We start from the raw sequence: 27,114 nt of genomic DNA, 5'->3' as shown, positions 1-27,114 counted from the left end.
GGGCCCCTCTCTCTCTACCTGTGGGAGGCCCAGTTAGGGTGCATGAAGGGCCCCTCTCTCTCTACCTGTGGGAGGCCCAGTTAGGGTGCATGAAGGGCCTCTCTCTACCTGTGGGAGGCCCAGTTAGGGTGCATGAAGGGCCTCTCTCTCTCTACCTGTGGGAGGCCCAGTTAGGGTGCATGAAGGGCCTCTCTCTCTCTCTACCTGTGGGAGGCCCAGTTAGGGTGCATGAAGGGCCCCTCTCTCTACCTGTGGGAGGCCCAGTTAGGGTGCATGAAGGGCCTCTCTCTCTACCTGTGGGAGGCCCAGTTAGGGTGCATGAAGGGCCCCTCTCTCTACCTGTGGGAGGCCCAGTTAGGGTGCATGAAGGGCCCCTCTCTCTACCTGTGGGAGGCCCAGTTAGGGTGCATGAAGGGCCCCTCTCTCTCTACCTGTGGGAGGCCCAGTTAGGGTGCATGAAGGGCCCCTCTCTCTACCTGTGGGAGGCCCAGTTAGGGTGCATGAAGGGCCTCTCTCTCTACCTGTGGGAGGCCCAGTTAGGGTGCATGAAGGGCCCCTCTCTCTACCTGTGGGAGGCCCAGTTAGGGTGCATGAAGGGCCCCTCTCTCTACCTGTGGGAGGCCCAGTTAGGGTGCATGAAGGGCCTCTCTCTCTCTCTACCTGTGGGAGGCCCAGTTAGGGTGCATGAAGGGCCTCTCTCTCTACCTGTGGGAGGCCCAGTTAGGGTGCATGAAGGGCCCCTCTCTCTCTACCTGTGGGAGGCCCAGTTAGGGTGCATGAAGGGCCTCTCTCTCTCTCTACCTGTGGGAGGCCCAGTTAGGGTGCATGAAGGGCCTCTCTCTCTACCTGTGGGAGGCCCAGTTAGGGTGCATGAAGGGCCCCTCTCTCTACCTGTGGGAGGCCCAGTTAGGGTGCATGAAGGGCCTCTCTCTCTCTACCTGTGGGAGGCCCAGTTAGGGTGCATGAAGGGCCTCTCTCTCTACCTGTGGGAGGCCCAGTTAGGGTGCATGAAGGGCCTCTCTCTCTCTACCTGTGGGAGGCCCAGTTAGGGTGCATGAAGGGCCTCTCTCTCTACCTGTGGGAGGCCCAGTTAGGGTGCATGAAGGGCCCCTCTCTCTCTACCTGTGGGAGGCCCAGTTAGGGTGCATGAAGGGCCCCTCTCTCTACCTGTGGGAGGCCCAGTTAGGGTGCATGAAGGGCCTCTCTCTCTCTCTACCTGTGGGAGGCCCAGTTAGGGTGCATGAAGGGCCCCTCTCTCTACCTGTGGGAGGCCCAGTTAGGGTGCATGAAGGGCCCTCTCTCTACCTGTGGGAGGCCCAGTTAGGGTGCATGAAGGGCCTCTCTCTCTCTCTACCTGTGGGAGGCCCAGTTAGGGTGCATGAAGGGCCTCTCTCTCTACCTGTGGGAGGCCCAGTTAGGGTGCATGAAGGGCCTCTCTCTCTCTCTACCTGTGGGAGGCCCAGTTAGGGTGCATGAAGGGCCCTCTCTCTACCTGTGGGAGGCCCAGTTAGGGTGCATGAAGGGCCTCTCTCTCTCTCTACCTGTGGGAGGCCCAGTTAGGGTGCATGAAGGGCCTCTCTCTACCTGTGGGAGGCCCAGTTAGGGTGCATGAAGGGCCCCTCTCTCTACCTGTGGGAGGCCCAGTTAGGGTGCATGAAGGGCCTCTCTCTCTACCTGTGGGAGGCCCAGTTAGGGTGCATGAAGGGCCTCTCTCTCTCTCTACCTGTGGGAGGCCCAGTTAGGGTGCATGAAGGGCCCCTCTCTCTACCTGTGGGAGGCCCAGTTAGGGTGCATGAAGGGCCTCTCTCTCTACCTGTGGGAGGCCCAGTTAGGGTGCATGAAGGGCCCCTCTCTCTCTACCTGTGGGAGGCCCAGTTAGGGTGCATGAAGGGCCTCTCTCTCTACCTGTGGGAGGCCCAGTTAGGGTGCATGAAGGGCCCCTCTCTCTACCTGTGGGAGGCCCAGTTAGGGTGCATGAAGGGCCTCTCTCTCTACCTGTGGGAGGCCCAGTTAGGGTGCATGAAGGGCCTCTCTCTCTACCTGTGGGAGGCCCAGTTAGGGTGCATGAAGGGCCTCTCTCTCTACCTGTGGGAGGCCCAGTTAGGGTGCATGAAGGGCCCCTCTCTCTCTACCTGTGGGAGGCCCAGTTAGGGTGCATGAAGGGCCCCTCTCTCTACCTGTGGGAGGCCCAGTTAGGGTGCATGAAGGGCCTCTCTCTGTACCTGTGGGAGGCCCAGTTAGGGTGCATGAAGGGCCTCTCTCTCTACCTGTGGGAGGCCCAGTTAGGGTGCATGAAGGGCCCCTCTCTCTCTACCTGTGGGAGGCCCAGTTAGGGTGCATGAAGGGCCCCTCTCTCTCTACCTGTGAGAGGCCCAGTTAGGGTGCATGAAGGGCCTCTCTCTCTCTCTACCTGTGGGAGGCCCAGTTAGGGTGCATGAAGGGCCCCTCTCTCTACCTGTGGGAGGCCCAGTTAGGGTGCATGAAGGGCCTCTCTCTCTACCTGTGGGAGGCCCAGTTAGGGTGCATGAAGGGCCCCTCTCTCTACCTGTGGGAGGCCCAGTTAGGGTGCATGAAGGGCCTCTCTCTCTACCTGTGGGAGGCCCAGTTAGGGTGCATGAAGGGCCTCTCTCTCTACCTGTGGGAGGCCCAGTTAGGGTGCATGAAGGGCCCCTCTCTCTACCTGTGGGAGGCCCAGTTAGGGTGCATGAAGGGCCTCTCTCTCTCTCTACCTGTGGGAGGCCCAGTTAGGGTGCATGAAGGGCCTCTCTCTCTACCTGTGGGAGGCCCAGTTAGGGTGCATGAAGGGCCTCTCTCTCTCTCTACCTGTGGGAGGCCCAGTTAGGGTGCATGAAGGGCCCCTCTCTCTACCTGTGGGAGGCCCAGTTAGGGTGCATGAAGGGCCTCTCTCTCTACCTGTGGGAGGCCCAGTTAGGGTGCATGAAGGGCCTCTCTCTCTACCTGTGGGAGGCCCAGTTAGGGTGCATGAAGGGCCCCTCTCTCTACCTGTGGGAGGCCCAGTTAGGGTGCATGAAGGGCCCCTCTCTCTACCTGTGGGAGGCCCAGTTAGGGTGCATGAAGGGCCTCTCTCTACCTGTGGGAGGCCCAGTTAGGGTGCATGAAGGGCCCCTCTCTCTACCTGTGGGAGGCCCAGTTAGGGTGCATGAAGGGCCCCTCTCTCTACCTGTGGGAGGCCCAGTTAGGGTGCATGAAGGGCCCCTCTCTCTACCTGTGGGAGGCCCAGTTAGGGTGCATGAAGGGCCCCTCTCTACCTGTGGGAGGCCCAGTTAGGGTGCATGAAGGGCCTCTCTCTACCTGTGGGAGGCCCAGTTAGGGTGCATGAAGGGCCTCTCTCTACCTGTGGGAGGCCCAGTTAGGGTGCATGAAGGGCCTCTCTCTCTCTACCTGTGGGAGGCCCAGTTAGGGTGCATGAAGGGCCTCTCTCTCTCTACCTGTGGGAGGCCCAGTTAGGGTGCATGAAGGGCCTCTCTCTCTACCTGTGGGAGGCCCAGTTAGGGTGCATGAAGGGCCCCTCTCTCTACCTGTGGGAGGCCCAGTTAGGGTGCATGAAGGGCCCCTCTCTCTACCTGTGGGAGGCCCAGTTAGGGTGCATGAAGGGCCTCTCTCTCTCTACCTGTGGGAGGCCCAGTTAGGGTGCATGAAGGGCCTCTCTCTACCTGTGGGAGGCCCAGTTAGGGTGCATGAAGGGCCTCTCTCTCTCTACCTGTGGGAGGCCCAGTTAGGGTGCATGAAGGGCCTCTCTCTCTCTACCTGTGGGAGGCCCAGTTAGGGTGCATGAAGGGCCCCTCTCTCTCTACCTGTGGGAGGCCCAGTTAGGGTGCATGAAGGGCCCCTCTCTCTACCTGTGGGAGGCCCAGTTAGGGTGCATGAAGGGCCCTCTCTCTACCTGTGGGAGGCCCAGTTAGGGTGCATGAAGGGCCCCTCTCTCTACCTGTGGGAGGCCCAGTTAGGGTGCATGAAGGGCCCCTCTCTCTACCTGTGGGAGGCCCAGTTAGGGTGCATGAAGGGCCTGTTCTCTCTACCTGTGGGAGGCCCAGTTAGGGTGCATGAAGGGCCCCTCTCTCTACCTGTGGGAGGCCCAGTTAGGGTGCATGAAGGGCCCCTCTCTCTACCTGTGGGAGGCCCAGTTAGGGTGCATGAAGGGCCCCTCTCTACCTGTGGGAGGCCCAGTTAGGGTGCATGAAGGGCCCCTCTCTCTACCTGTGGGAGGCCCAGTTAGGGTGCATGAAGGGCCCCTCTCTCTACCTGTGGGAGGCCCAGTTAGGGTGCATGAAGGGCCCCTCTCTACCTGTGGGAGGCCCAGTTAGGGTGCATGAAGGGCCCCTCTCTCTACCTGTGGGAGGCCCAGTTAGGGTGCATGAAGGGCCTCTCTCTCTACCTGTGGGAGGCCCAGTTAGGGTGCATGAAGGGCGCCGGCACGTTGTTCTCCAGCTGGATGATGGTGAGCCTCAGTGTGGAGATGGTCAGAACCTTGGAACCGTGGATGGACCCGTTCCACTTGAAGTCTCCCGCCGGAGTCATGCAGAACTTGTGGGAGAGGTGCCGTCGCTTGTCGTGGTCCTGATGGAGATCACATTTGTATTCATTATTATAATTTAATATATATGTTTTTTATTTTTTTTATAATGTTCATGGTGTTTTTCCGAGACAGACAAACAAACTCGTAAGTGGGTCAGGACAAATTAACAAGTATTTCAAATAAAACAATAAAATTAATAAATTAAGAATACCAGGATGTTATTTCCAGGATTAATTTAAAAAATAAATAAAAAATTCTAATCTAACCCTAACTAAGCTTACTGTCATGCACTTGTCCTAATATACTAACCTACACTCAACACTTTGATGAACATTGTTGCTCAGCTGATATAGTTGTGCTCTTCCTGATGACTTGTCGTACAGAACTTGTAAGTCGCTTTGGATAAAAGCGTCAGCTAAATGACTAAATGTAATGTAATGTCAATTTCCATGGCCTTGTGAACATGAGCTACTCTCTATGCCAGAACCAGAGAAGTAACAATCAAACTCAAACTTGTGAGAACTCATCATAAAATATAAAGTCTGGCTCCGCTCCATTGACAATGAACAGAACAGGAGACTGAATTTGTGGACCAACAGAATGTTTGTTTTAGTTTTTATACCCAAATGAGCTGCATTTTACAGTAGTGTTCAGTTCTGAAACAGAAAATGTATGAATATACCCAGAACATTCTCCTAGGTGTCTCTCAGTGTCATCTATACCATCATATACTCAGAACATTCTCCTGGGTGTCTCTCAGTGTCATCTATACCATCATATACTCAGAACATTCTCCTGGGTGTCTCTCAGTGTAATCTATAACATCATATACTCAGAACATTCTCCTGGGTGTCTCTCAGTGTCATCTATAACAGTGGTTCCCAAAGTCGGGGTCGTGACCCAAAGGTGGGCCGCGAGCAGCCACGGGAGGGCCGCGAGATGATATAAAAAAAAAATAATAATAATAATTTGTCATGCCACTGAACTTAGAAGCAGGCCAGGACAGTGTTTCTAGTTGTATTCTAAAATTATATTCTATTGTATTCTAAAATGTGACTATATGGTTTTATAAAACGAAAAATCTACTTATTTCAACGAACATTTCAAACTAAATAACAGATTATGCACATAAAACGCTGAAAACAACCGAAGCAACAATAGTAAAACCCTTAGGAGTCTAACCTAAATGGCTCCTCCTCCTGAGAATTTCCCCCTTTTTTTTGTTACATAATATAAAATTACAGATTCATACCTTCAAAATAAGCCATCAATTGTCAAATTTGAGACGATAGTTTTCAATCAATGTCCTATCAAACATTCTGGTACAGTCATTACCAATTTGCAGCAGGAGCCTCTGAAGAGAATTCAGTGAATTCAGCTAATGATAAGGGAACTACACTCCTTCCCAGAATTCAATGTGATGTCAATGTTAATTTCAATGACTAATTCACACCATGAAACAAAGGCCCAGCAGGGAACAATTACAGTTGAATGGGGGTATAGTGTGACTGATCAATACAGGCAACACACACTTTGATTTGATGCCATGCATATACACACACTAGATAGACAGAGGTTTAGATATTTAGATATATATATAATAGTAATATAATAGAAAGAGAGAAAGAAAGAGAGAAAGAAAGAAAGAAAGAAAGAAAGAAAGAAAGAAAGAAAGAAAGAAAGAAAGAAAGAAAGAAAGAAAGAAAGAAAGAAAGAAAGAAAGAAAGAAAGAAAGAAAGAAAGAAAGAAAGAAAGAAAGAAAGAAAGAAAGAGAAAGAAAGATACAGAGAGAGAGACATTTATAATAATAATTATTATTATTACAGTTTTTCTCAATTGCTTTGGTGCATTTCTCTGATCAGAATTAAAGTTCTCATAACTGTTAGTTCAACCTCCACAACATTTTGTAATTTGTGCACATCATAGTAGCAGTTTCTCATTCCTCCGAACAAATTGCAAATGCTTTTGGACATGCATCAATTGCTTTCATACAATTCTCTGCTGTTTTATAACATTATCATTTGCTTAGGTCATGTCAGTCAAAATGAACTATACTTATGACTGCTGAATAGTCATTCCCTATAAAACTAATAGTCCTCATTTCATTGCTTGAGTCATTACATACAAATATGTTGAACTAGTTGTCAAAATCTGTCAAGCCAATTTTATACATTTCTTTATAATTTTTTCCCTGAATGGAGCTGGATGCCAGGGAATCGCTGCACACATTCATGTTGATGAGGCAGGTTTCAATCTGGCAAAAGGTAGAAGGCGTGGAAGGAATCGCATTGGACAGAGAGCAACCACTGATGTCCCAGGCCAACGAGGAGGGAATATTACAATGTGTGCAGCCATCTCAGAAAACGGCATCCTCACCCATATGCCCCGCATTGGTGCATACAACACACAACATCTGCTGACTTTTTTAGACTCTTTACAGGGACATAATCCCTGAGAATGAGAGGGGTCTAAATGGCGACCATCTGACCAAGTACGTTGTTGTATGGGATAATGTGCGTTTTCACCACGCAATTCTGGTCACACAGTGGTTTGCAGCACATGAAAGGATGCTGGTGGAATATCTCCCTCCCTACTCCCCATTCCTGAATCCAATAGCCAAACAGACAGGAACGTCTGGATGTGAATGAATGATTTACAGTACTGTGTATGTTGTATGTTCCAATTCAGTTCCAATATGTGCAATATTGTTTACAGTTGTGCACAGCTCTACCCAACGGCCAAAGGGTGTTTCTTATGTTTGTTGTAAATTAGTTTGTATTTTTCTTTTGCACAATGCTGTGAACAAATTAAAATGGCAAAGAGCATATGCAGTAAAAATGTGAAACATACGTGTCTTGTACTCATTTACCTCACTAAATACAGCAATGTGTAACTGTAGATTTCAAATGGCCGTGCAAATAGTGTATAGTGCTGTCTTGAGCATTTTCAGAAAGTGTCACCAAGATCTGACTTTTTTTACATTGGAAAACACTTACAGAGTGAACTGTCATAACGAAAACATGGCAAAGCCATTTGACTATCTTGTTCATAAACAATGGTGTCAGGACTTTTCATTTTGATGACAGTGACACTTTCATTGACATGAATACTTGCTTTTGAGGAATGAATTATCCATTTTGAGCAAGTGACACGCTTCTGCAGGTTATCACCTAGGTTTTGCAGTTTGTACTAATTGTTTTGAGAAATGCACTAACAGTTATGAGAACTTTAATTCTGATCAGAGAAATGCACCAAAGCAATTGAGAAAAACTGTATTATTAAATATAATCATTTTCTATAGGCTTGCCGTGGTAGTCAGTGATACTGGTGTATACACACACTAGATAGACAGAGGTTTAGACATTTAGATATATATATATATAGATATATAATAGTATAGTAATAGAGAGAGAGAGAGAGAGAGAGAGAGAGAGAGAGAGAGAGAGAGAGAGAGAGAGAGAGAGAGAGAGAGAGAGAGAGAAAGAAAGAGATACAGAGATATATACAGAGAGAGACATTTATAATAATTATATTATTAATTAGTTTTTTACACACACACACACACACACACACACACACACACACTAATAACATGATCATAACCAAACCAATTTCAAATGTATCATCAAGTACAAAATAGATTTGATCGTAATATTTATGAGAATGCATGTTTTTTCACACTACAGGAGGAGTATGTCACAGTATGATATCATAATCGAACATTCTAGAACCTTAACCTTAACCATGCCTAACCTTAACCGGCGAAAGAATACACGTTAAAAAAAAAATTCACGTTAAAAAAATAAATTTGATGGGATTCGAACTCGTCAACAACGGACCGCAGGACCGCTGCTCTGCCAGGTGAGCTGAAGCGCCGAATGAAAAAGTTGCGGAACAGTAACAGGCCACCTCTCTACTCTAGACTAGAGAGCTGTCATCACCGTGATGCGCGCTTGAATGATTTTATCAACGACAGACAGTGAGAAACACAACCCCCCCCCCCTCTCGCGCTGAAGAATATGCATATTAGATCACTCAGTGATTAACACCTATGCGCTGTTTGTGTGTGCGCGCGTGCATGTACGTGACGCGTTGTAGTTTCGGGGAATACAGGGATATTTAGAACTATACAATTTAGCAAGAATTAAACATATTTAAAGTCGTATTATGTTTAGCAAGTAAGGATACATATAGATTACACTATATGCACTCGAAATTGTCTTTGTTCTATTTTTACAGATTTTTGAAAAACGGGACTTCCTGAGCATTTGTGAGAGATTCTAATTATTTTGTTCTCCGCCCACGGGAGCAATAAGCCCCGTTGACTCCTAAGGGTTTTAATGAGGCTATTATTATTATCATTATTATTTTGCAACAAGTTAGCCCTCTCATAAATAGCACATATAAATGAATAACTAACTTGAACTAACTTAATAGGATTGAAGTGATATTTGGCTTAAAAAATCGGTTGCCTGGCAAAAAAAAAAAAAAAAAAAAGCCTGACGATGTGCATTGGGCCGCGGCTCTCTGACGCCTTATTTTCTGGGTCCCGGCCTGAAAAGTTTGGGAACCCCTGATCTATAACATCATATACTCAGAACATTCTCCTGGGTGTCTCTCAGTGTAATCTATAACATCATATACTCAGAACATTCTCCTGGGTGTCTCTCAGTGTCATCTATACCATCATATACTCAGAACATTCTCCTGGGTGTCTCTCAGTGTCATCTATACCATCATATACTCAGAACATTCTCCTGGGTGTCTCTCAGTGTCATCTATAACATCATATACTCAGAACATTCTCCTGGGTGTCTCTCAGTCTCATCTATAACATCATATACTCAGAACATTCTCCTGGGTGTCTCTCAGTGTCATCTATAACAGAAGGTTAACCCTTTACTATCACACAACCGATGGCGATGCTAATGATGGAGCATCTCCGTCGGTTGTGTGATAGTAAAGGGCTAACCTTCTGTATTGTCACAGTGAAAGGGTTAACCGGCTGTCGTGTGGCAGTGAAAGGGTTAAAGGTGTATGAACAGACAACAACAACAACGGACCCCGCTTGCCTCTTGGTGCTTGTTGCCGATATTGGCATTCAAATGTGATATCGGAAATGATCGGTATTGGTTTATAAAAAAAATATATATATATATTTATTTAACCTTTATTTACCCAGGCAGGCAAGTAAGAACAAATGCATAATGTTGTGTTAATTCCACGACAAGAGATATGTAATGTTAATTACCTGAAATTATTCCGTTTTTTGGGGGAGACCCTGCATATATCGGTATCGGTTGATATCGGAAATTAAGAGTTGGACAATATCGGTATATCGGTAAAGAAAAGCCAATATCGATCCTAATGTGAAACACTGTGATTTACCATACCCTGCCTATCAAATTCATGTGTCGGTTATTGCACTTTTTACTTCTTACTGATGACTATTTTTAAACTGAATCATTTTAAACAATTTTTATTATTGCTAGATCCAAATGTGAAACACTGATTATTTGTATTACTGAAAATTACTGAGCCTATTAGGATGCTAGATCCTAATGTGAAACACTGATTTACCATACCTTGCTACGCTCGCTCATGCCTGTATTTTTTATGTCTGTTCTATTTTATAATTTTTAGACTATTTTTAAACTGAATCATTTTAAACAATTTTATTTTTATTATTATTTTTTTTATTATTTGTGTTACTGAAAACTGTAAGCGGAGAGCCTATTGGGATGCTAGATCCTAATGTGAAACACTGTGATTTGCCATACCTTGCTACCTGTCTATCTTTTTTATGCCTGTATTTTTTACTGTTGTGAAGCACTTTGAACTGCAACCTCTGTATGAAAAGTGCTATACAAATAAAGTTATTATTATATCCCTATTATCGTGTCATGTTATCGACACAACTTCCCCTCAGAGCCAATTAATCGATGGTCTCTGTGCCCAAATCAAGGCGTATGAACAGACTTGCCTCTCGGTGCTGGTGCTTGTTGAGCGCCAGGGTGTTGCTGCTGTACTGTGTGTGGTAGACGCGGTACTGTGTGTGTGTGTGTGTGTGTGTGTGTGTGTGTGTGTGTGTGTGCGTGTAGGTGTGTGTGTGTGTGCGTGTGCGTGTGGGTGTGTGTGTGTGTGCTTGCCTCTCGGTGCTGGTGCTTGTTGAGTGCCAGGGTGTTGCTGCTGTACTGGTTGTGGTAGACGCGGTACTTGCCCTCCTGGCCCAGCTTGAAGAAGTTACTGAGCGTGCCCTTCATCACCACCTCCTTGCAGCTGCGCGTGATGCTGACCCGCGTGATGTCCCCCTGGGCGCTCACCACCAGCACCTGGGGAGGGGCACAGAGACAGGAAGTGATGTCAGCCTGAACCTGGGGAGGGAACAGAGACAGGAAGTGATGTCAGCCTGAACCTGGGGAGGGAACAGAGACAGGAAGTGATAATAATAATAATAATAATAATAATAATAATAATGGATTGGATTTATATAGCGCTTTTCATGACACCCAGAGCGCTTCACAGAGTCCATTATTCGTTCATACACAGTCATACCGGTGGTGGTAAGCTACAACCTGAGGCAGACTCACGGAAGCGTGGCGAATAATCATCGCCTACGGCCCCTCCGACCACCACCAACATTCATTGATTGATTGATTGATGTCACCCTGAGGGAGGGAACAGGGACAGGAAGTGATGTCACCCCGAGCGCTCACCACACGGATGCGGAGCTAATGATGGAGCATCGCCGTCGGTTGTGTGATAGTAAAGGGTTAACCTTCTGTCGTGTGGCAGTGAAAGGGTTAATGTATTGTAACTTTGTGTATACTGTATTTTGTATTTTTTTTAGTATTTCTCTGTTTTTTTATATTGTAAAGCACTTTGGTGCAACTTCGGTTGGTTTTAAATGTGCTATACAGTATAAATAAAGTTGACCTTAACTGGTCCCTAACACTGTTGGATGTGATTTATCTTGAGATATCCACGGCGCGGGTGATTGGGGTAGGGCAGGCTGGGATTGACCTGTGGTTCGCAGCAGCTGAGGTCAGGACCGCCGTGTGCGGCTGAGCGGGGTTGGGGTGCTTGTTCGGGGGAGTCCGGCGGTCTCATGGGAGGGGGAGGAGGAAATGTCTTGTCTGTCTTGTCTTTTGTTATGTCTTGAATTTAACTGGGGATTTTATTGGGGGGCAGCTATTTAGCTATTTCTTCACTATTTGGTCATTTATTAGATAGCCCCCCTTGAAACCTTGACATTTTGAAATTTTGAAATTTAAAAAGGTTGAACTCTATTTTCTTTTCTTTTTGTCTTTATAATTTATAAATTGTTATTTCTGTATTATTATTGTTTTTGGTATTTTCCTGTGAAGTTCTGTGTATTGTTTCATGTAATTAATAAGAAAATTGATAAAAAAGAAAAGAAAAAGAAGTTGACCTTAACCTTGTAAGACATTAGGGCTGGGATATTAACACATTGAGTGCCACGCCCCTTCCGGGAAGTGACCACTTCCGTGCCGTCCATTAACCCCATGTAAATGTAGTTGTACTTTGTAGACTTAAACCTATATTTTATAGTATAGCTATGGGTATAATAACGCCATCGAGTCTCATTGAGCTGCTTCTGGTCAACGTGCAAAAAACAGATTCTTTTTTCATCCGTACATTTCCGTTTTATACCGTTTTAAATATGAACATAGTCCGGCCGCTTCTGAGCAATTCCAGGGAAAAGACACGAAAACAGCGTTTTTGTGTAATTCAATAAACACGTTGTCATTTTTCGCCTGATTATCGGATCTTCCTGAAATCAACGCTAGATCATCACTATTATCCTTCCTCGTGCAAGCATGCAATGTGGTTTAGATCGGCGCGCCCCCCCCCCCCCCCCCCCCCCGCAACCCAACGGCATACAGCAAAACCGCTATAACACAGATAGCTTCAATCGCAGTAGAAATAAATATCAGATCAACGCAAGCTTTCATATGGTGTCCTTACCTAGTCTCTGAAGTAATGCAAAAAAAAGAATCCAATAATCTCATCGCCATTCCAGTTATCCACAGCGATCGTGCCTCCGACGTTGTAGGACATTGCACTTCAGCGGGCGGGCGGGGTCAGTAGTCCAAACCACCCCTACAAGCGTATGTTTTGCCGGAGTGTTTAAGACCCGCCCCCACGCCGCAGCTCGGTAGGGAAAATAAACGTTTCTAACAGGGTGCAATAATGGCCAAACGCGTTAGAGGGCGGTATAATACCGTCTGCCAGCTCAGACAAATGCACATGCACAAGGTGCCCCGCTGAATTATGAATGGCAATAGATAATAAAAGAAATACCGTGACAGAAATGTAGATCTACGTTTCCGGCACTGGAAGTGTTAAGGTATCATCATCATCATCCGTCTTTACTTACGGTCATCTAAAAGTCGCAGCGGTGTTATAAAGATTTGGGGATAAAATAAATGAAAAACCAAACACCTTCAAATATCGTCATACTGTCACAAACGAGGAAACTATGGCGATGTCCTACTGTGCCCACATGGCAGCCCTCCTGAACGAGCCTCCTCACCTCCTTCCCCTCCTTGAAGCCCTTGTTGGCCTCGTGCACGGCCGCGGCCACCTCCTGGTTCTTCTTCTGGCTCAGCTTGCTCTCCGGGTTCCGGAGCCGCGTCACCATGCGGGTGGCTGCAGACCTCTTGCCCCCGGGCCCCTGGTCCTTACCGTCCCCTGGAGAACACAGCGTTACAGGGAGTGAGAGGGAGAACAGCCCTGTGGCACTGGCTTAACCCTTTGTCGTGTGGCAGTGAAAGGGTCAACCCTTCTGTGTTGTCGCAGTGAAAGGGTTAACCATTTGGTAGTGCGGCAGTGAAAGGGTTAAGTGACCAGGAGCTTTTCTATCAATACTAATGATGAAAATCATACATCATAAGATCATCATCAAAGTAGGAACAAATTCACCAAATTGCTTTTCAACATGACTGTCAGGCAGGGTATTAACACATTGGGTGCCAACTAGGGCTGCAAGGATTAGTCGATTATAAAAAAATCGTCGACGAGGAATTGTTGCGTCGATTAGTCATAAAAAAAAATTATTATAATTTTTTTTTGCACTGTGCCTATCTTTGTGAAAGTGGCTTCTCAGCTCTGGTCCAGCCAGCTGAAGACTTCTTAGCTTAACATAACAGACCGACAGTAAGTTTGGGGGAACTAATGGGATAACTGGGGATGTTGTTTGGTCCTGACAAGAGTCTCAAAGCAACTCTTAGGTCATGCTCAATGTCCAATCTGTTCCTCTGCTCTGTCTTCAGCTGGACCAGAGCTGAGAAGCCACTTTCACAAAGATAGGTAGTGCTAAAAAAATAAATTTTTTATTTTTTTATTTTTATATGATTGTTTTTCGATTAGTCGACTAATGAAAAAAATAATCGACAGATTAGTAGACTACCAAAATAGTCATTAGTTGCAGCCCTAGTGCCAACAACGAGAAATGTCGTTGTTGGCGCCATGCGTTGAGTGCCAATGACGAGAAATCTCGTTATTTAATCGTTATTTCTTTTATTAGCGATATCCATTTATTTTGCACCCATCCAGCCTGACGTTATCATTGGGACTGGCTCTGAGCTCGAAAAGGGCAAATACCGCCCCCTATCGTCTCCCGGATGGTATTGCACCCATTGGAATGGAGTCGATGGGAATGCATCAGGAAAAAAAAAACTCCGGGCTCCACATTTTACTTCTGAGGCATGTAACCTGAGACTATTGCATCCACTGAGGACACTGGAAGAAGTGTCGATTATGTGTTTCGAGGATCAATATAATTATAACGTTGGATCAATAAACGCGATCGATATATGGCGATCAGGAATTGGATTAATCTTTTTAATTAATTAAAAATAATTAATCTTCAAAACTATACTCGTATTCAAAACGGTATAAAACGGAAATGTAGTGATGAAAAAACAATCCGTTTCGTACACGTTGACTGCAAGCAAGTCATTGATAAGCGACGGGTGTATTAGACACATAGCCATAATTTAAGATATCGTTTATGCGTTCGCAAATGTGCTCGTCCTCGCATTCATTAACGTGGTGGCATCCAAGCGATAAATCGCGCACCCGCCTGCTGGCAACCAATGTGTTAATAGATGACTGGCAGGTGTGATGTCTCAGACCTGTGATGTCATCGAGGCTGGCCAGGGAGGACTGGGAGGACTTGTCGGCCAGGTCTGGGGGTTCGGCCCCCCTGGGAGCCCCCCCGGTGCCCGTACTGCTGCAGTTGCTGTTCTCCTCGCTGGGCTGGGAGGGCCGCCTCAGGCTGGGCTCCCTCTCCTCGCTGGGCTGGGAGGGCTGCCTCAGGCTGGGCTCCCTCTCCTCGCTGGGCTGGGAGGGCTGCCTCAGGCTGGGCTCCCTCTCCTCGCTGGGCTGGGAGGGCTGCCTCAGGCTGGGCTCCCTCTCCTCGCTGGGGGGCTCAGATGCAGGCGTCCTTACTAAAGACAAGAAAATGAAACAAAGAACATTAAAGTCAGTTTCTTTAAGAACAATAAGTTGCACGGTGCAATCCATTCTTTGTGGATCTAGACCTAAGACTATTAAAAAATAATCTGGGGGTCTTAAATATATTTTCTCAATCCCGGGACAAAAAACGTCAGTGTCATTTGTGACCCAGGCTTCCATCAAGCCATTTTATTGTTTCACCAACAAGCTGAATAAACGGGGATGAATAAGAGACAATACATTGACACAACACAAGAATGCATCACATTAAAAACGACTCCACACAGAAGCCACATGTCCAGGATTTCTTAAGAACAGGTCTAGAAGCACCAGCTCATAAGACAAACAGCAGCTTTCTCCAAAGCCCTAAAGTAAATGCTGAGGAACTGGCGCCCTCTAGTGCTGAGCAGCAGGCAGTGCACACACACAACAACAGCACGCACACACACACACAGACACACATACGCTTGCAATCATGGGTCAATTGAAAGTAAATAGACTAGTGGGACAAGCCTTTATCTAACCAAACTATGACTCACAGCAGCCAACAACCACAACAAGCCAATCGTAAGGTGCATGTGGCAAGCCTGTGTGATGAAGCCAAGGCAGGCAAGCCGGTGTGATGAAGCCAAGGCGGTGTGATGAAGCCAAGGCAGGCAAGCCGGTGTGATGAAGCCAAGGCAGTGTGATGAAGCCAAGGCAGGCAAGCCGGTGTGATGAAGCCAAGGCAGGCAAGCCGGTGTGATGAAGCCAAGGCAGGCAAGCCGGTGTGATGAAGCCAAGGCGGTGTGATTAAGCCAAGGCAGGCAAGCCGGTGTGATGAAGCCAAGGCAGGCAAGCCGGTGTGATGAAGCCAAGGCAGGCAAGCCGGTGTGATGAAGCCAAGGCAGGCAAGCCGGTGTGATGAAGCCAAGCCGGTGTGATGAAGCCAAGGCAGGCAAGCCGGTGTGACGAAGCCAAGGCAGGCAAGCCGGTGTGACGAAGCCAAGGCAGGCAAGCCGGTGTGATGAAGCCAAGGCAGGCAAGCCGGTGTGATGAAGCCAAGGCGGTGTGATGAAGCCAAGGCAGGCAAGCCGGTGTGACGAAGCCAAGGCAGGCAAGCCGGTGTGACGAAGCCAAGGCAGGCAAGCCGGTGTGACGAAGCCAAGGCAGGCAAGCCGGTGTGACGAAGCCAAGGCAGGCAAGCCGGTGTGACGAAGCCAAGGCAGGCAAGCCGGTGTGACGAAGCCAAGGCAGGCAAGCCGGTGTGATGAAGCCAAGGCAGCCAAGCCGGTGAGATGAAGCCAAGGCAGGCAAGCCGGTGTGATGAAGCCAAGGCAGCCAAGCCGGTGAGATGAAGCCAAGGCAGGCCTACGGAGTGGAACTGAAGATGCCACATACAGATTACACACCAGCTCATGACGACCATACTTGCTATTATTATTAGCAGTGGAAGATTTGATCAAATTCAAACAGTGAAAGGGCAGGAAAATAGAGTTCCCCTATCTTTCTGATAGAGATAAACATTAGTGAATGGTTTGTGCTAACGAGGTAGACACAAAACCTTGGTTCTAACAGCAGTTTGTGTAGTCACAGACGCACAGTCTACACACAACAGGACAAGGTTGTTGTATAAGATAGTTCAAGAAGAGGTCGTCTGAATATAAAAGTGTTTTCTCACAGAGTCTATTTGATCGTGGCAATAACAAGCAAGCAGAGGGGAGTTAGAGAGATGCTTCAAAGGAAATAATAGGAGCAGGCAGTAGTGTTTGAATGACATCCCATCAACTGGCAGGAGTTCAGCAAGTGTCACTCACGGCTGACAATAAGTCTATCCAGCCAATGAGCAGAATGATGACAACAGGGTGGAGGAGGGTCCGACAAGAGGGGAGGCAGGGAATTGAAGAGAGGAGCACCCAAGAGAGGAGATGTGAGTGAATCTCCTCCTCACCTCCTCTCCTCCTCTCCTCCTCACCTCCTCTCCTCCTCACCTCCTCTCCTCCTCACCTCCTCTCCTCCTCACCCAAGAGAGGAGACGTGCGAGTGAATCGATGAGGGGAGCACGACATCCGAGAACCCTTCGTAGCCGACCTGGTGTCCCTTCTGCCTCACCCGGGCGAAGGACCATGTAACTCCAATTTAGGTTTTCAGAGGAACAATGTTTTCAAACTCGTATCTATAGATGGTAAGTTAGAATGTCGTGTTCAGTCATAGTTAAAGACAATAGAGGTTGAGTACTTTCTTCATATTATTCACATTCACACTCCGAGGGATATGGATTGACTTTACAACGGCGAATACACGGGCTGTCAAAGCATTTAAAAACAGAGTTATGTGGTTCTTCAGAGCAGGGGTTCAACGGTCGATGGAACCGACTGTCTGGTCTTTAGAATGGCTGGACTTATTCATAACTTTACTGTAACGTCGACAGCCCTGGTGAAACAGGGCTCATACCGCCACATGTGTCGGTCACACGGTGAAAGTTAAGTTATTTAATGTCACTGCATCAGTGTCACAGAAATGAAATCCTTGTACTTGCTGAATAAAGTGTTTGCTATTGAAAAAAGATGATTCTCATTCAAAGGGTGACGATAGTGTGTTATTGAAACAAGTGTCCCCTTTTAATACGGCAGGCTTAGGACTTCTTTAATGCCACCTGGCATGGACCATAGAGGATTACATTCATCCAGCAAACGCTAGACACAGTATTGATCACGTACATCGGTTTGTAGAATGCAAAGTATCTGCTGATGAAAAGCGACAACACATTCCGAACAGATAAAGGGCTAAATAATTGCTTAAAGCTCAATTGGTTCCTAAATCAATAACTAATTTGCAGTAACTGCTGCAATCAAACTGCTGCAAACATGATTTCTACAACAGCCAAGAGACACAAGGTGAAATGAGAATGAGATGCCTGGTGGTCCCTTCAGGAGAACACAGGAGAACACATGAGAACACAGGAGAACACAGGAGAACACATGAGAACACAGGAGAACACAGGAGAACACAGGAGAACACAGGAGAACACAGGAGAACACAGGAGAACACAGGAGAACACAGGAGAACACAGAGGAACACAGGAGAACACAGGAGAACACATGAGAACACAGGAGAACACAGGAGAACACAGGAGAACACAGGAGAACACAGGAGAACACAGGAGAACACAGGAGAACACAGGAGAACACATGAGAACACAGGAGAACACATGAGAACACAGGAGAACACAGGAGAACACATGAGAACACATGAGAACACAGGAGAACACAGGAGAACACATGAGAACACAGGAGAACACATGAGAACACAGGAGAACACATGAGAACACAGGAGAACACAGGAGAACACAGGAGAACACAGGAGAACACATGAGAACACAGGAGAACACAGGAGAACACAGGAGAACACAGGAGAACACATGAGAACACAGGAGAACACATGAGAACACAGGAGAACACAGGAGAACACAGGAGAACACAGGAGAACACAGGAGAACACAGGAGAACACAGGAGAACACAGGAGAGGAGAACACATGAGAACACAGGAGAACACAGGAGAACACAGGAGAACACATGAGAACACAGGAGAACACAGGAGAACACATGAGAACACAGGAGAACACAGGAGAACACAGGAGAACACATGAGAACACAGGAGAACACATGAGAACACAGGAGAACACAGGAGAACACATGAGAACACAGGAGAACACCACATGAGAACACAGGAGAACACAGGAGAACACAGGAGAACACAGGAGAACACAGGAGAACACAGGAGAACACATGAGAACACAGGAGAACACAGGAGAACACATGAGAACACATGAGAACACAGGAGAACACCACATGAGAACACAGGAGAACACAGGAGAACACAGGAGAACACAGGAGAACACAGGAGAACACATGAGAACACATGAGAACACAGGAGAACACAGGAGAACACAGGAGAACACAGGAGAACACATGAGAACACATGAGAACACAGGAGAACACATGAGAACACAGGAGAACACATGAGAATACAGGAGAACACAGGAGAACACAGGAGAACACAGGAGAACACAGGAGAACACATGAGAACACAGGAGAACACAGGAGAACACAGGAGAACACAGGAGAACACAGGAGAACACAGGAGAACACATGAGAACACAGGAGAACACAGGAGAACACATGAGAACACAGGAGAACACAGGAGAACACATGAGAACACAGGAGAACACAGGAGAACACATGAGAACACATGAGACACCAGGAGAACACAGGAGAACACAGGAGAACACATGAGAACACAGGAGAACACAGGAGAACACAGGAGAACACAGGAGAACACATGAGAACACAGGAGAACACATGAGAACACAGGAGAACACAGGAGAACACAGGAGAACACAGGAGAACACAGGAGAACACAGGAGAACACAGGAGAACACAGGAGAGGAGAACACATGAGAACACAGGAGAACACAGGAGAACACAGGAGAACACATGAGAACACAGGAGAACACAGGAGAACACATGAGAACACAGGAGAACACAGGAGAACACAGGAGAACACATGAGAACACAGGAGAACACATGAGAACACAGGAGAACACAGGAGAACACATGAGAACACAGGAGAACACCACATGAGAACACAGGAGAACACAGGAGAACACAGGAGAACACAGGAGAACACAGGAGAACACAGGAGAACACATGAGAACACAGGAGAACACAGGAGAACACATGAGAACACATGAGAACACAGGAGAACACCACATGAGAACACAGGAGAACACAGGAGAACACAGGAGAACACAGGAGAACACAGGAGAACACAGGAGAACACATGAGAACACAGGAGAACACAGGAGAACACAGGAGAACACAGGAGAACACATGAGAACACATGAGAACACAGGAGAACACATGAGAACACAGGAGAACACATGAGAATACAGGAGAACACAGGAGAACACAGGAGAACACAGGAGAACACAGGAGAACACATGAGAACACAGGAGAACACAGGAGAACACAGGAGAACACAGGAGAACACAGGAGAACACAGGAGAACACAGGAGAACACATGAGAACACAGGAGAACACAGGAGAACACAGGAGAACACATGAGAACACAGGAGAACACAGGAGAACACATGAGAACACAGGAGAACACAGGAGAACACATGAGAACACATGAGACACCAGGAGAACACAGGAGAACACAGGAGAACACAGGAGAACACATGAGAACACAGGAGAACACATGAGAACACATGAGACACCAGGAGAACACAGGAGAACACAGGAGAACACAGGAGAACACATGAGACACCAGGAGAACACAGGAGAACACAGGAGAACACAGGATAACACATGAGACACCAGGAGAACACAGGAGAACACATGAGAACACAGGAGAACACAGGAGAACACATGAGAACACAGGAGAACACATGAGAACACAGGAGAACACAGGAGAACACAGGAGAACACATGAGAACACAGGAGAACACATGAGAACACAGGAGAACACAGGAGAACACATGAGAACACAGGAGAACACAGGAGAACACAGGAGAACACATGAGAACACAGGAGAACACATGAGAACACAGGAGAACACATGAGAACACATGAGAACACAGGAGAACACATGAGAACACAGGAGAACACAGGAGAACACAGGAGAACACATGAGAACACATGAGAACACAGGAGAACACAGGAGAACACAAGAGAACACATGAGAACACAGGAGAACACATGAGAACACAGGAGAACACAGGAGAACACAGGAGAACACAGGAGAACACATGAGAACACAGGAGAACACAGGAGAACACAGGAGAACACATGAGAACACATGAGAACACAGGAGAACACAGGAGAACACAGGAGAACACAGGAGAACACATGAGACACCAGGAGAACACAGGAGAACACAGGAGAACACATGAGAACACAGGAGAACACAGGAGAACACAGGAGAACACAGGAGAACACAGGAGAACACAGGAGAGGAGAACACATGAGAACACAGGAGAACACAGGAGAACACAGGAGAACACAGGAGAACACATGAGAACACAGGAGAACACATGAGAACACAGGAGAACACAGGAGAACACAGGAGAACACAGAGGAACACAGGAGAACACAGGAGAACACAGGAGAACACAGGAGAACACAGGAGAACACATGAGAACACAGGAGAACACATGAGAACACATGAGAACACAGGAGAACACAGGAGAACACAGGAGAACACATGAGAACACATGAGAACACAGGAGAACACAGGAGAACACAGGAGAACACATGAGACACCAGGAGAACACATGAGAACACATGAGAACACATGAGAACACAGGAGAACACAGGAGAACACAGGAGAACACAGGAGAACACAGGAGAACACAGGAGAACACATGAGAACACAGGAGAACACATGAGACACCAGGAGAACACAGGAGAACACAGGAGAACACAGGAGAACACAGGAGAACACAGGAGAACACATGAGAACACATGAGAACACAGGAGAACACAGGAGAACACAGGAGAACACAGGAGAACACAGGAGAACACAGAGGAACACAGGAGAACACAGGAGAACACATGAGAACACAGGAGAACACAGGAGAACACAGGAGAACACAGGAGAACACAGGAGAACACAGAGGAACACAGGAGAACACATGAGAACACAGGAGAACACAGGAGAACACAGGAGAACACAGGAGAACACAGGAGAACACATGAGAACACAGGAGAACACATGAGAACACAGGAGAACACAGGAGAACACATGAGAACACAGGAGAACACAGGAGAACACATGAGAACACATGAGACACCAGGAGAACACAGGAGAACACAGGAGAACACAGGAGAACACAGGAGAACACATGAGAACACAGGAGAACACATGAGAACACATGAGACACCAGGAGAACACAGGAGAACACAGGAGAACACAGGAGAACACAGGAGAACACAGGAGAACACAGGAGAACACATGAGACACCAGGAGAACACAGGAGAACACAGGAGAACACAGGAGAACACATGAGACACCAGGAGAACACAGGAGAACACAGGAGAACACAGGATAACACATGAGACACCAGGAGAACACATGAGAACACATGAGAACACATGAGAACACAGGAGAACACAGGAGAACACATGAGAACACAGGAGAACACAGGAGAACACAGGAGAACACAGGAGAACACATGAGAACACAGGAGAACACATGAGAACACAGGAGAACACAGGAGAACACATGAGAACACAGGAGAACACAGGAGAACACAGGAGAACACATGAGAACACAGGAGAACACATGAGAACACATGAGAACACATGAGAACACAGGAGAACACATGAGAACACAGGAGAACACAGGAGAACACAGGAGAACACATGAGAACACATGAGAACACAGGAGAACACAGGAGAACACAAGAGAACACATGAGAACACAGGAGAACACAGGAGAACACAGGAGAACACAGGAGAACACAGGAGAACACATGAGAACACATGAGAACACAGGAGAACACAGGAGAACACATGAGACACCAGGAGAACACAGGAGAACACAGGAGAACACATGAGAACACAGGAGAACACATGAGAACACATGAGACACCAGGAGAACACAGGAGAACACAGGAGAACACAGGAGAACACAGGAGAACACATGAGAACACATGAGACACCAGGAGAACACAGGAGAACACAGGAGAACACAGGAGAACACATGAGACACCAGGAGAACACAGGAGAACACAGGAGAACACAGGAGAACACAGGAGAACACATGAGACACCAGGATAACACATGAGACACCAGGAGAACACAGGAGAACACATGAGAACACAGGAGAACACAGGAGAACACATGAGAACACATGAGAACACAGGAGAACACATGAGAACACATGAGACACCAGGAGAACACAGGAGAACACAGGAGAACACATGAGAACACAGGAGAACACAGGAGAACACATGAGAACACATGAGACACCAGGAGAACACAGGAGAACACAGGAGAACACAGGAGAACACAGGAGAACACAGGAGAACACAGGAGAACACATGAGACACCAGGAGAACACAGGAGAACACAGGAGAACACAGGAGAACACATGAGACACCAGGAGAACACAGGAGAACACAGGAGAACACAGGATAACACATGAGACACCAGGAGAACACAGGAGAACACATGAGAACACAGGAGAACACAGGAGAACACATGAGAACACAGGAGAACACATGAGAACACAGGAGAACACAGGAGAACACAGGAGAACACAGGAGAACACATGAGAACACAGGAGAACACATGAGAACACAGGAGAACACAGGAGAACACATGAGAACACAGGAGAACACAGGAGAACACAGGAGAACACATGAGAACACAGGAGAACACATGAGAACACAGGAGAACACATGAGAACACATGAGAACACAGGAGAACACATGAGAACACAGGAGAACACAGGAGAACACAGGAGAACACATGAGAACACATGAGAACACAGGAGAACACAGGAGAACACAAGAGAACACATGAGAACACAGGAGAACACAGGAGAACACAGGAGAACACAGGAGAACACAGGAGAACACAGGAGAACACATGAGAACACAGGAGAACACAGGAGAACACAGGAGAACACATGAGAACACATGAGAACACAGGAGAACACAGGAGAACACATGAGACACCAGGAGAACACAGGAGAACACAGGAGAACACATGAGAACACAGGAGAACACAGGAGAACACATGAGAACACATGAGACACCAGGAGAACACAGGAGAACACAGGAGAACACAGGAGAACACAGGAGAACACATGAGAACACATGAGACACCAGGAGAACACAGGAGAACACAGGAGAACACAGGAGAACACATGAGACACCAGGAGAACACAGGAGAACACAGGAGAACACAGGAGAACACATGAGAACACAGGAGAACACAGGAGAACACAGGAGAACACATGAGACACCAGGATAACACATGAGACACCAGGAGAACACAGGAGAACACATGAGAACACAGGAGAACACAGGAGAACACATGAGAACACAGGAGAACACATGAGAACACAGGAGAACACATGAGAACACATGAGAACACAGGAGAACACAGGAGAACACAGGAGAACACATGAGAACACAGGAGAACACATGAGAACACAGGAGAACACATGAGAACACATGAGAACACAGGAGAACACAGGAGAACACATGAGAACACAGGAGAACACATGAGAACACAGGAGAACACATGAGAACACATGAGAACACATGAGAACACATGAGAACACAGGAGAACACATGAGAACACAGGAGAACACATGAGAACACATGAGAACACATGAGAACACAGGAGAACACAGGAGAACACAGGAGAACACAGGAGACACCAGGAGAACACATGAGAACACATGAGAACACAGGAGAACACAGGAGAACACAGGAGAACACAGGAGAACACATGAGAACACAGGAGAACACAGGAGAACACAGGAGAACACAGGAGAACACAGGAGAACACAGGAGAACACAGGAGAACACAGGAGAACACAGGAGAACACAGGAGAACACAGGAGAACACAGGAGAACACATGAGAACACAGGAGAACACAGGAGAACACAGGAGAACACATGAGAACACATGAGAACACAGGAGAACACATGAGAACACAGGAGAACACAGGAGAACACAGGAGAACACAGGAGAACACATGAGAACACATGAGAACACATGAGAACACAGGAGAACACATGAGAACACAGGAGAACACATGAGAACACAGGAGAACACAGGAGAACACATGAGAACACAGGAGAACACAGGAGAACACATGAGAACACAGGAGAACACATGAGAACACAGGAGAACACAGGAGAACACAGGAGAACACATGAGAACACATGAGAACACATGAGAACACATGAGAACACATGAGAACACAGGAGAACACAGGAGAACACAGGAGAACACAGGAGAACACATGAGAACACAGGAGAACACATGAGAACACATGAGAACACAGGAGAACACAGGAGAACACAGGAGAACACAGGAGAACACAGGAGAACACATGAGAACACAGGAGAACACAGGAGAACACATGAGAACACAGGAGAACACAGGAGAACACAGGAGAACACAGGAGAACACAGGAGAACACAGGAGAACACATGAGAACACAGGAGAACACATGAGAACACAGGAGAACACAGGAGAACACAGGAGAACACAGGAGAACACAGGAGAACACAGGCGAGGAGAACACAGGAGAACACATGAGAACACAGGAGAACACATGAGAACACAGGAGAACACATGAGAACACAGGAGAACACATGAGAACACAGGAGAACACATGAGAACACAGGAGAACACAGGAGAACACATGAGAACACAGGAGAACACAGGAGAGGAGAACACAGGAGAACACATGAGAACACAGGAGAACACAGGAGAACACAGGAGAACACAGGAGAGGAGAACACATGATAACACAGGAGAACACATGAGAACACAGGAGAACACAGGAGAGGAGAACACATGAGAACACAGGAGAACACATGAGAACACAGGAGAACACAGGAGAACACAGGAGAACACAGGAGAACACAGGAGAACACATGAGAACACATGAGCACAGGAGAACACAGGAGAACACAGGAGAACACAGGAGAACACAGGAGAACACATGAGAACACATGAGAACACAGGAGAACACATGAGAACACAGGAGAACACAGGAGAACACAGGAGAACACAGGAGAACACATGAGAACACAGGAGAACACAGGAGAACACAGGAGAACACATGAGAACACATGAGAACACAGGAGAACACATGAGAACACATGAGAACACATGAGAACACATGAGAACACATGAGAACACATGAGAACACAGGAGAACACATGAGAACACATGAGAACACAGGAGAACACAGGAGAACACATGAGAACACATGAGAACACAGGAGAACACAGGAGAACACAGGAGAACACATGAGAACACAGGAGAACACATGAGAACACATGAGAACACATGAGAACACAGGAGAACACATGAGAACACAGGAGAACACAGGAGAACACAGGAGAACACATGAGAACACATGAGAACACATGAGAACACAGGAGAACACATGAGAACACATGAGAACACAGGAGAACACAGGAGAACACAGGAGAACACAGGAGAACACAGGAGAACACATGAGAACACAGGAGAACACAGGAGAACACAGGAGAACACAGGAGAACACATGAGAACACAGGAGAACACAGGAGAACACAGGAGAACACAGGAGAACACATGAGAACACAGGAGAACACAGGAGAACACAGGAGAACACAGGAGAACACATGAGAACACAGGAGAACACATGAGAACACAGGAGAACACAGGAGAACACATGAGAACACAGGAGAACACAGGAGAACACAGGAGAACACAGGATAGGAGAACACATGAGAACACAGGAGAACACATGAGAACACATGAGAACACAGGAGAACACAGGAGAACACATGAGAACACAGGAGAACACGGGAGAACACATGAGAACACAGGAGAACACATGAGAACACAGGAGAACACAGAACACATGAGAACACAGGAGAACACAGGAGAGGAGAACACAGGAGAACACATGAGAACACAGGAGAACACAGGAGAACACAGGAGAACACAGGAGAACACAGGAGAACACAGGAGAGGAGAACACATGAGAACACAGGAGAACACATGAGAACACAGGAGAACACAGGAGAGGAGAACACATGAGAACACAGGAGAACACAGGAGAACACAGGAGAACACAGGAGAACACAGGAGAACACAGGAGAACACATGAGAACACAGGAGAACACATGAGAACACAGGAGAACACAGGAGAACACAGGAGAACACAGGAGAACACAGGAGAACACATGAGAACACAGAACACATGAGAACACAGGAGAACACAGGAGAACACAGGAGAACACAGGAGAACACAGGAGAACACAGAACACATGAGAACACAGGAGAACACATGAGAACACAGGAGAACA

General features: G+C 47.2%; 1 protein-coding gene across 1 annotated transcript in view; it reads right to left on the bottom strand.

The window, feature by feature from the left end:
* Positions 1–27,114, bottom strand: part of LOC311231827 (nucleosome-remodeling factor subunit BPTF-like) — a gene marked incomplete at its 5' end in the record, with an annotated part of 142,956 nt that overhangs the window by 83,736 nt on the left and 32,106 nt on the right. The window contains 4 exons of the mRNA XM_084318449.1: positions 4,397–4,578; positions 10,687–10,869; positions 13,095–13,252; positions 14,698–15,012. Of these exons, the coding sequence (XP_084174575.1) occupies positions 4,397–4,578; positions 10,687–10,869; positions 13,095–13,252; positions 14,698–15,012 (838 nt within the window). The remainder of the gene's footprint in view (positions 1–4,396; positions 4,579–10,686; positions 10,870–13,094; positions 13,253–14,697; positions 15,013–27,114) is intronic.

The sequence above is a fragment of the Notolepis coatsorum genome, assembly GCF_963971535.1.
Source record: "Notolepis coatsorum genome assembly, chromosome: 7".
Taxonomy (NCBI): Eukaryota; Metazoa; Chordata; class Actinopteri; order Aulopiformes; family Paralepididae; genus Notolepis; species Notolepis coatsorum.
This window is presented reverse-complemented; position numbering and strand designations above follow the sequence as displayed.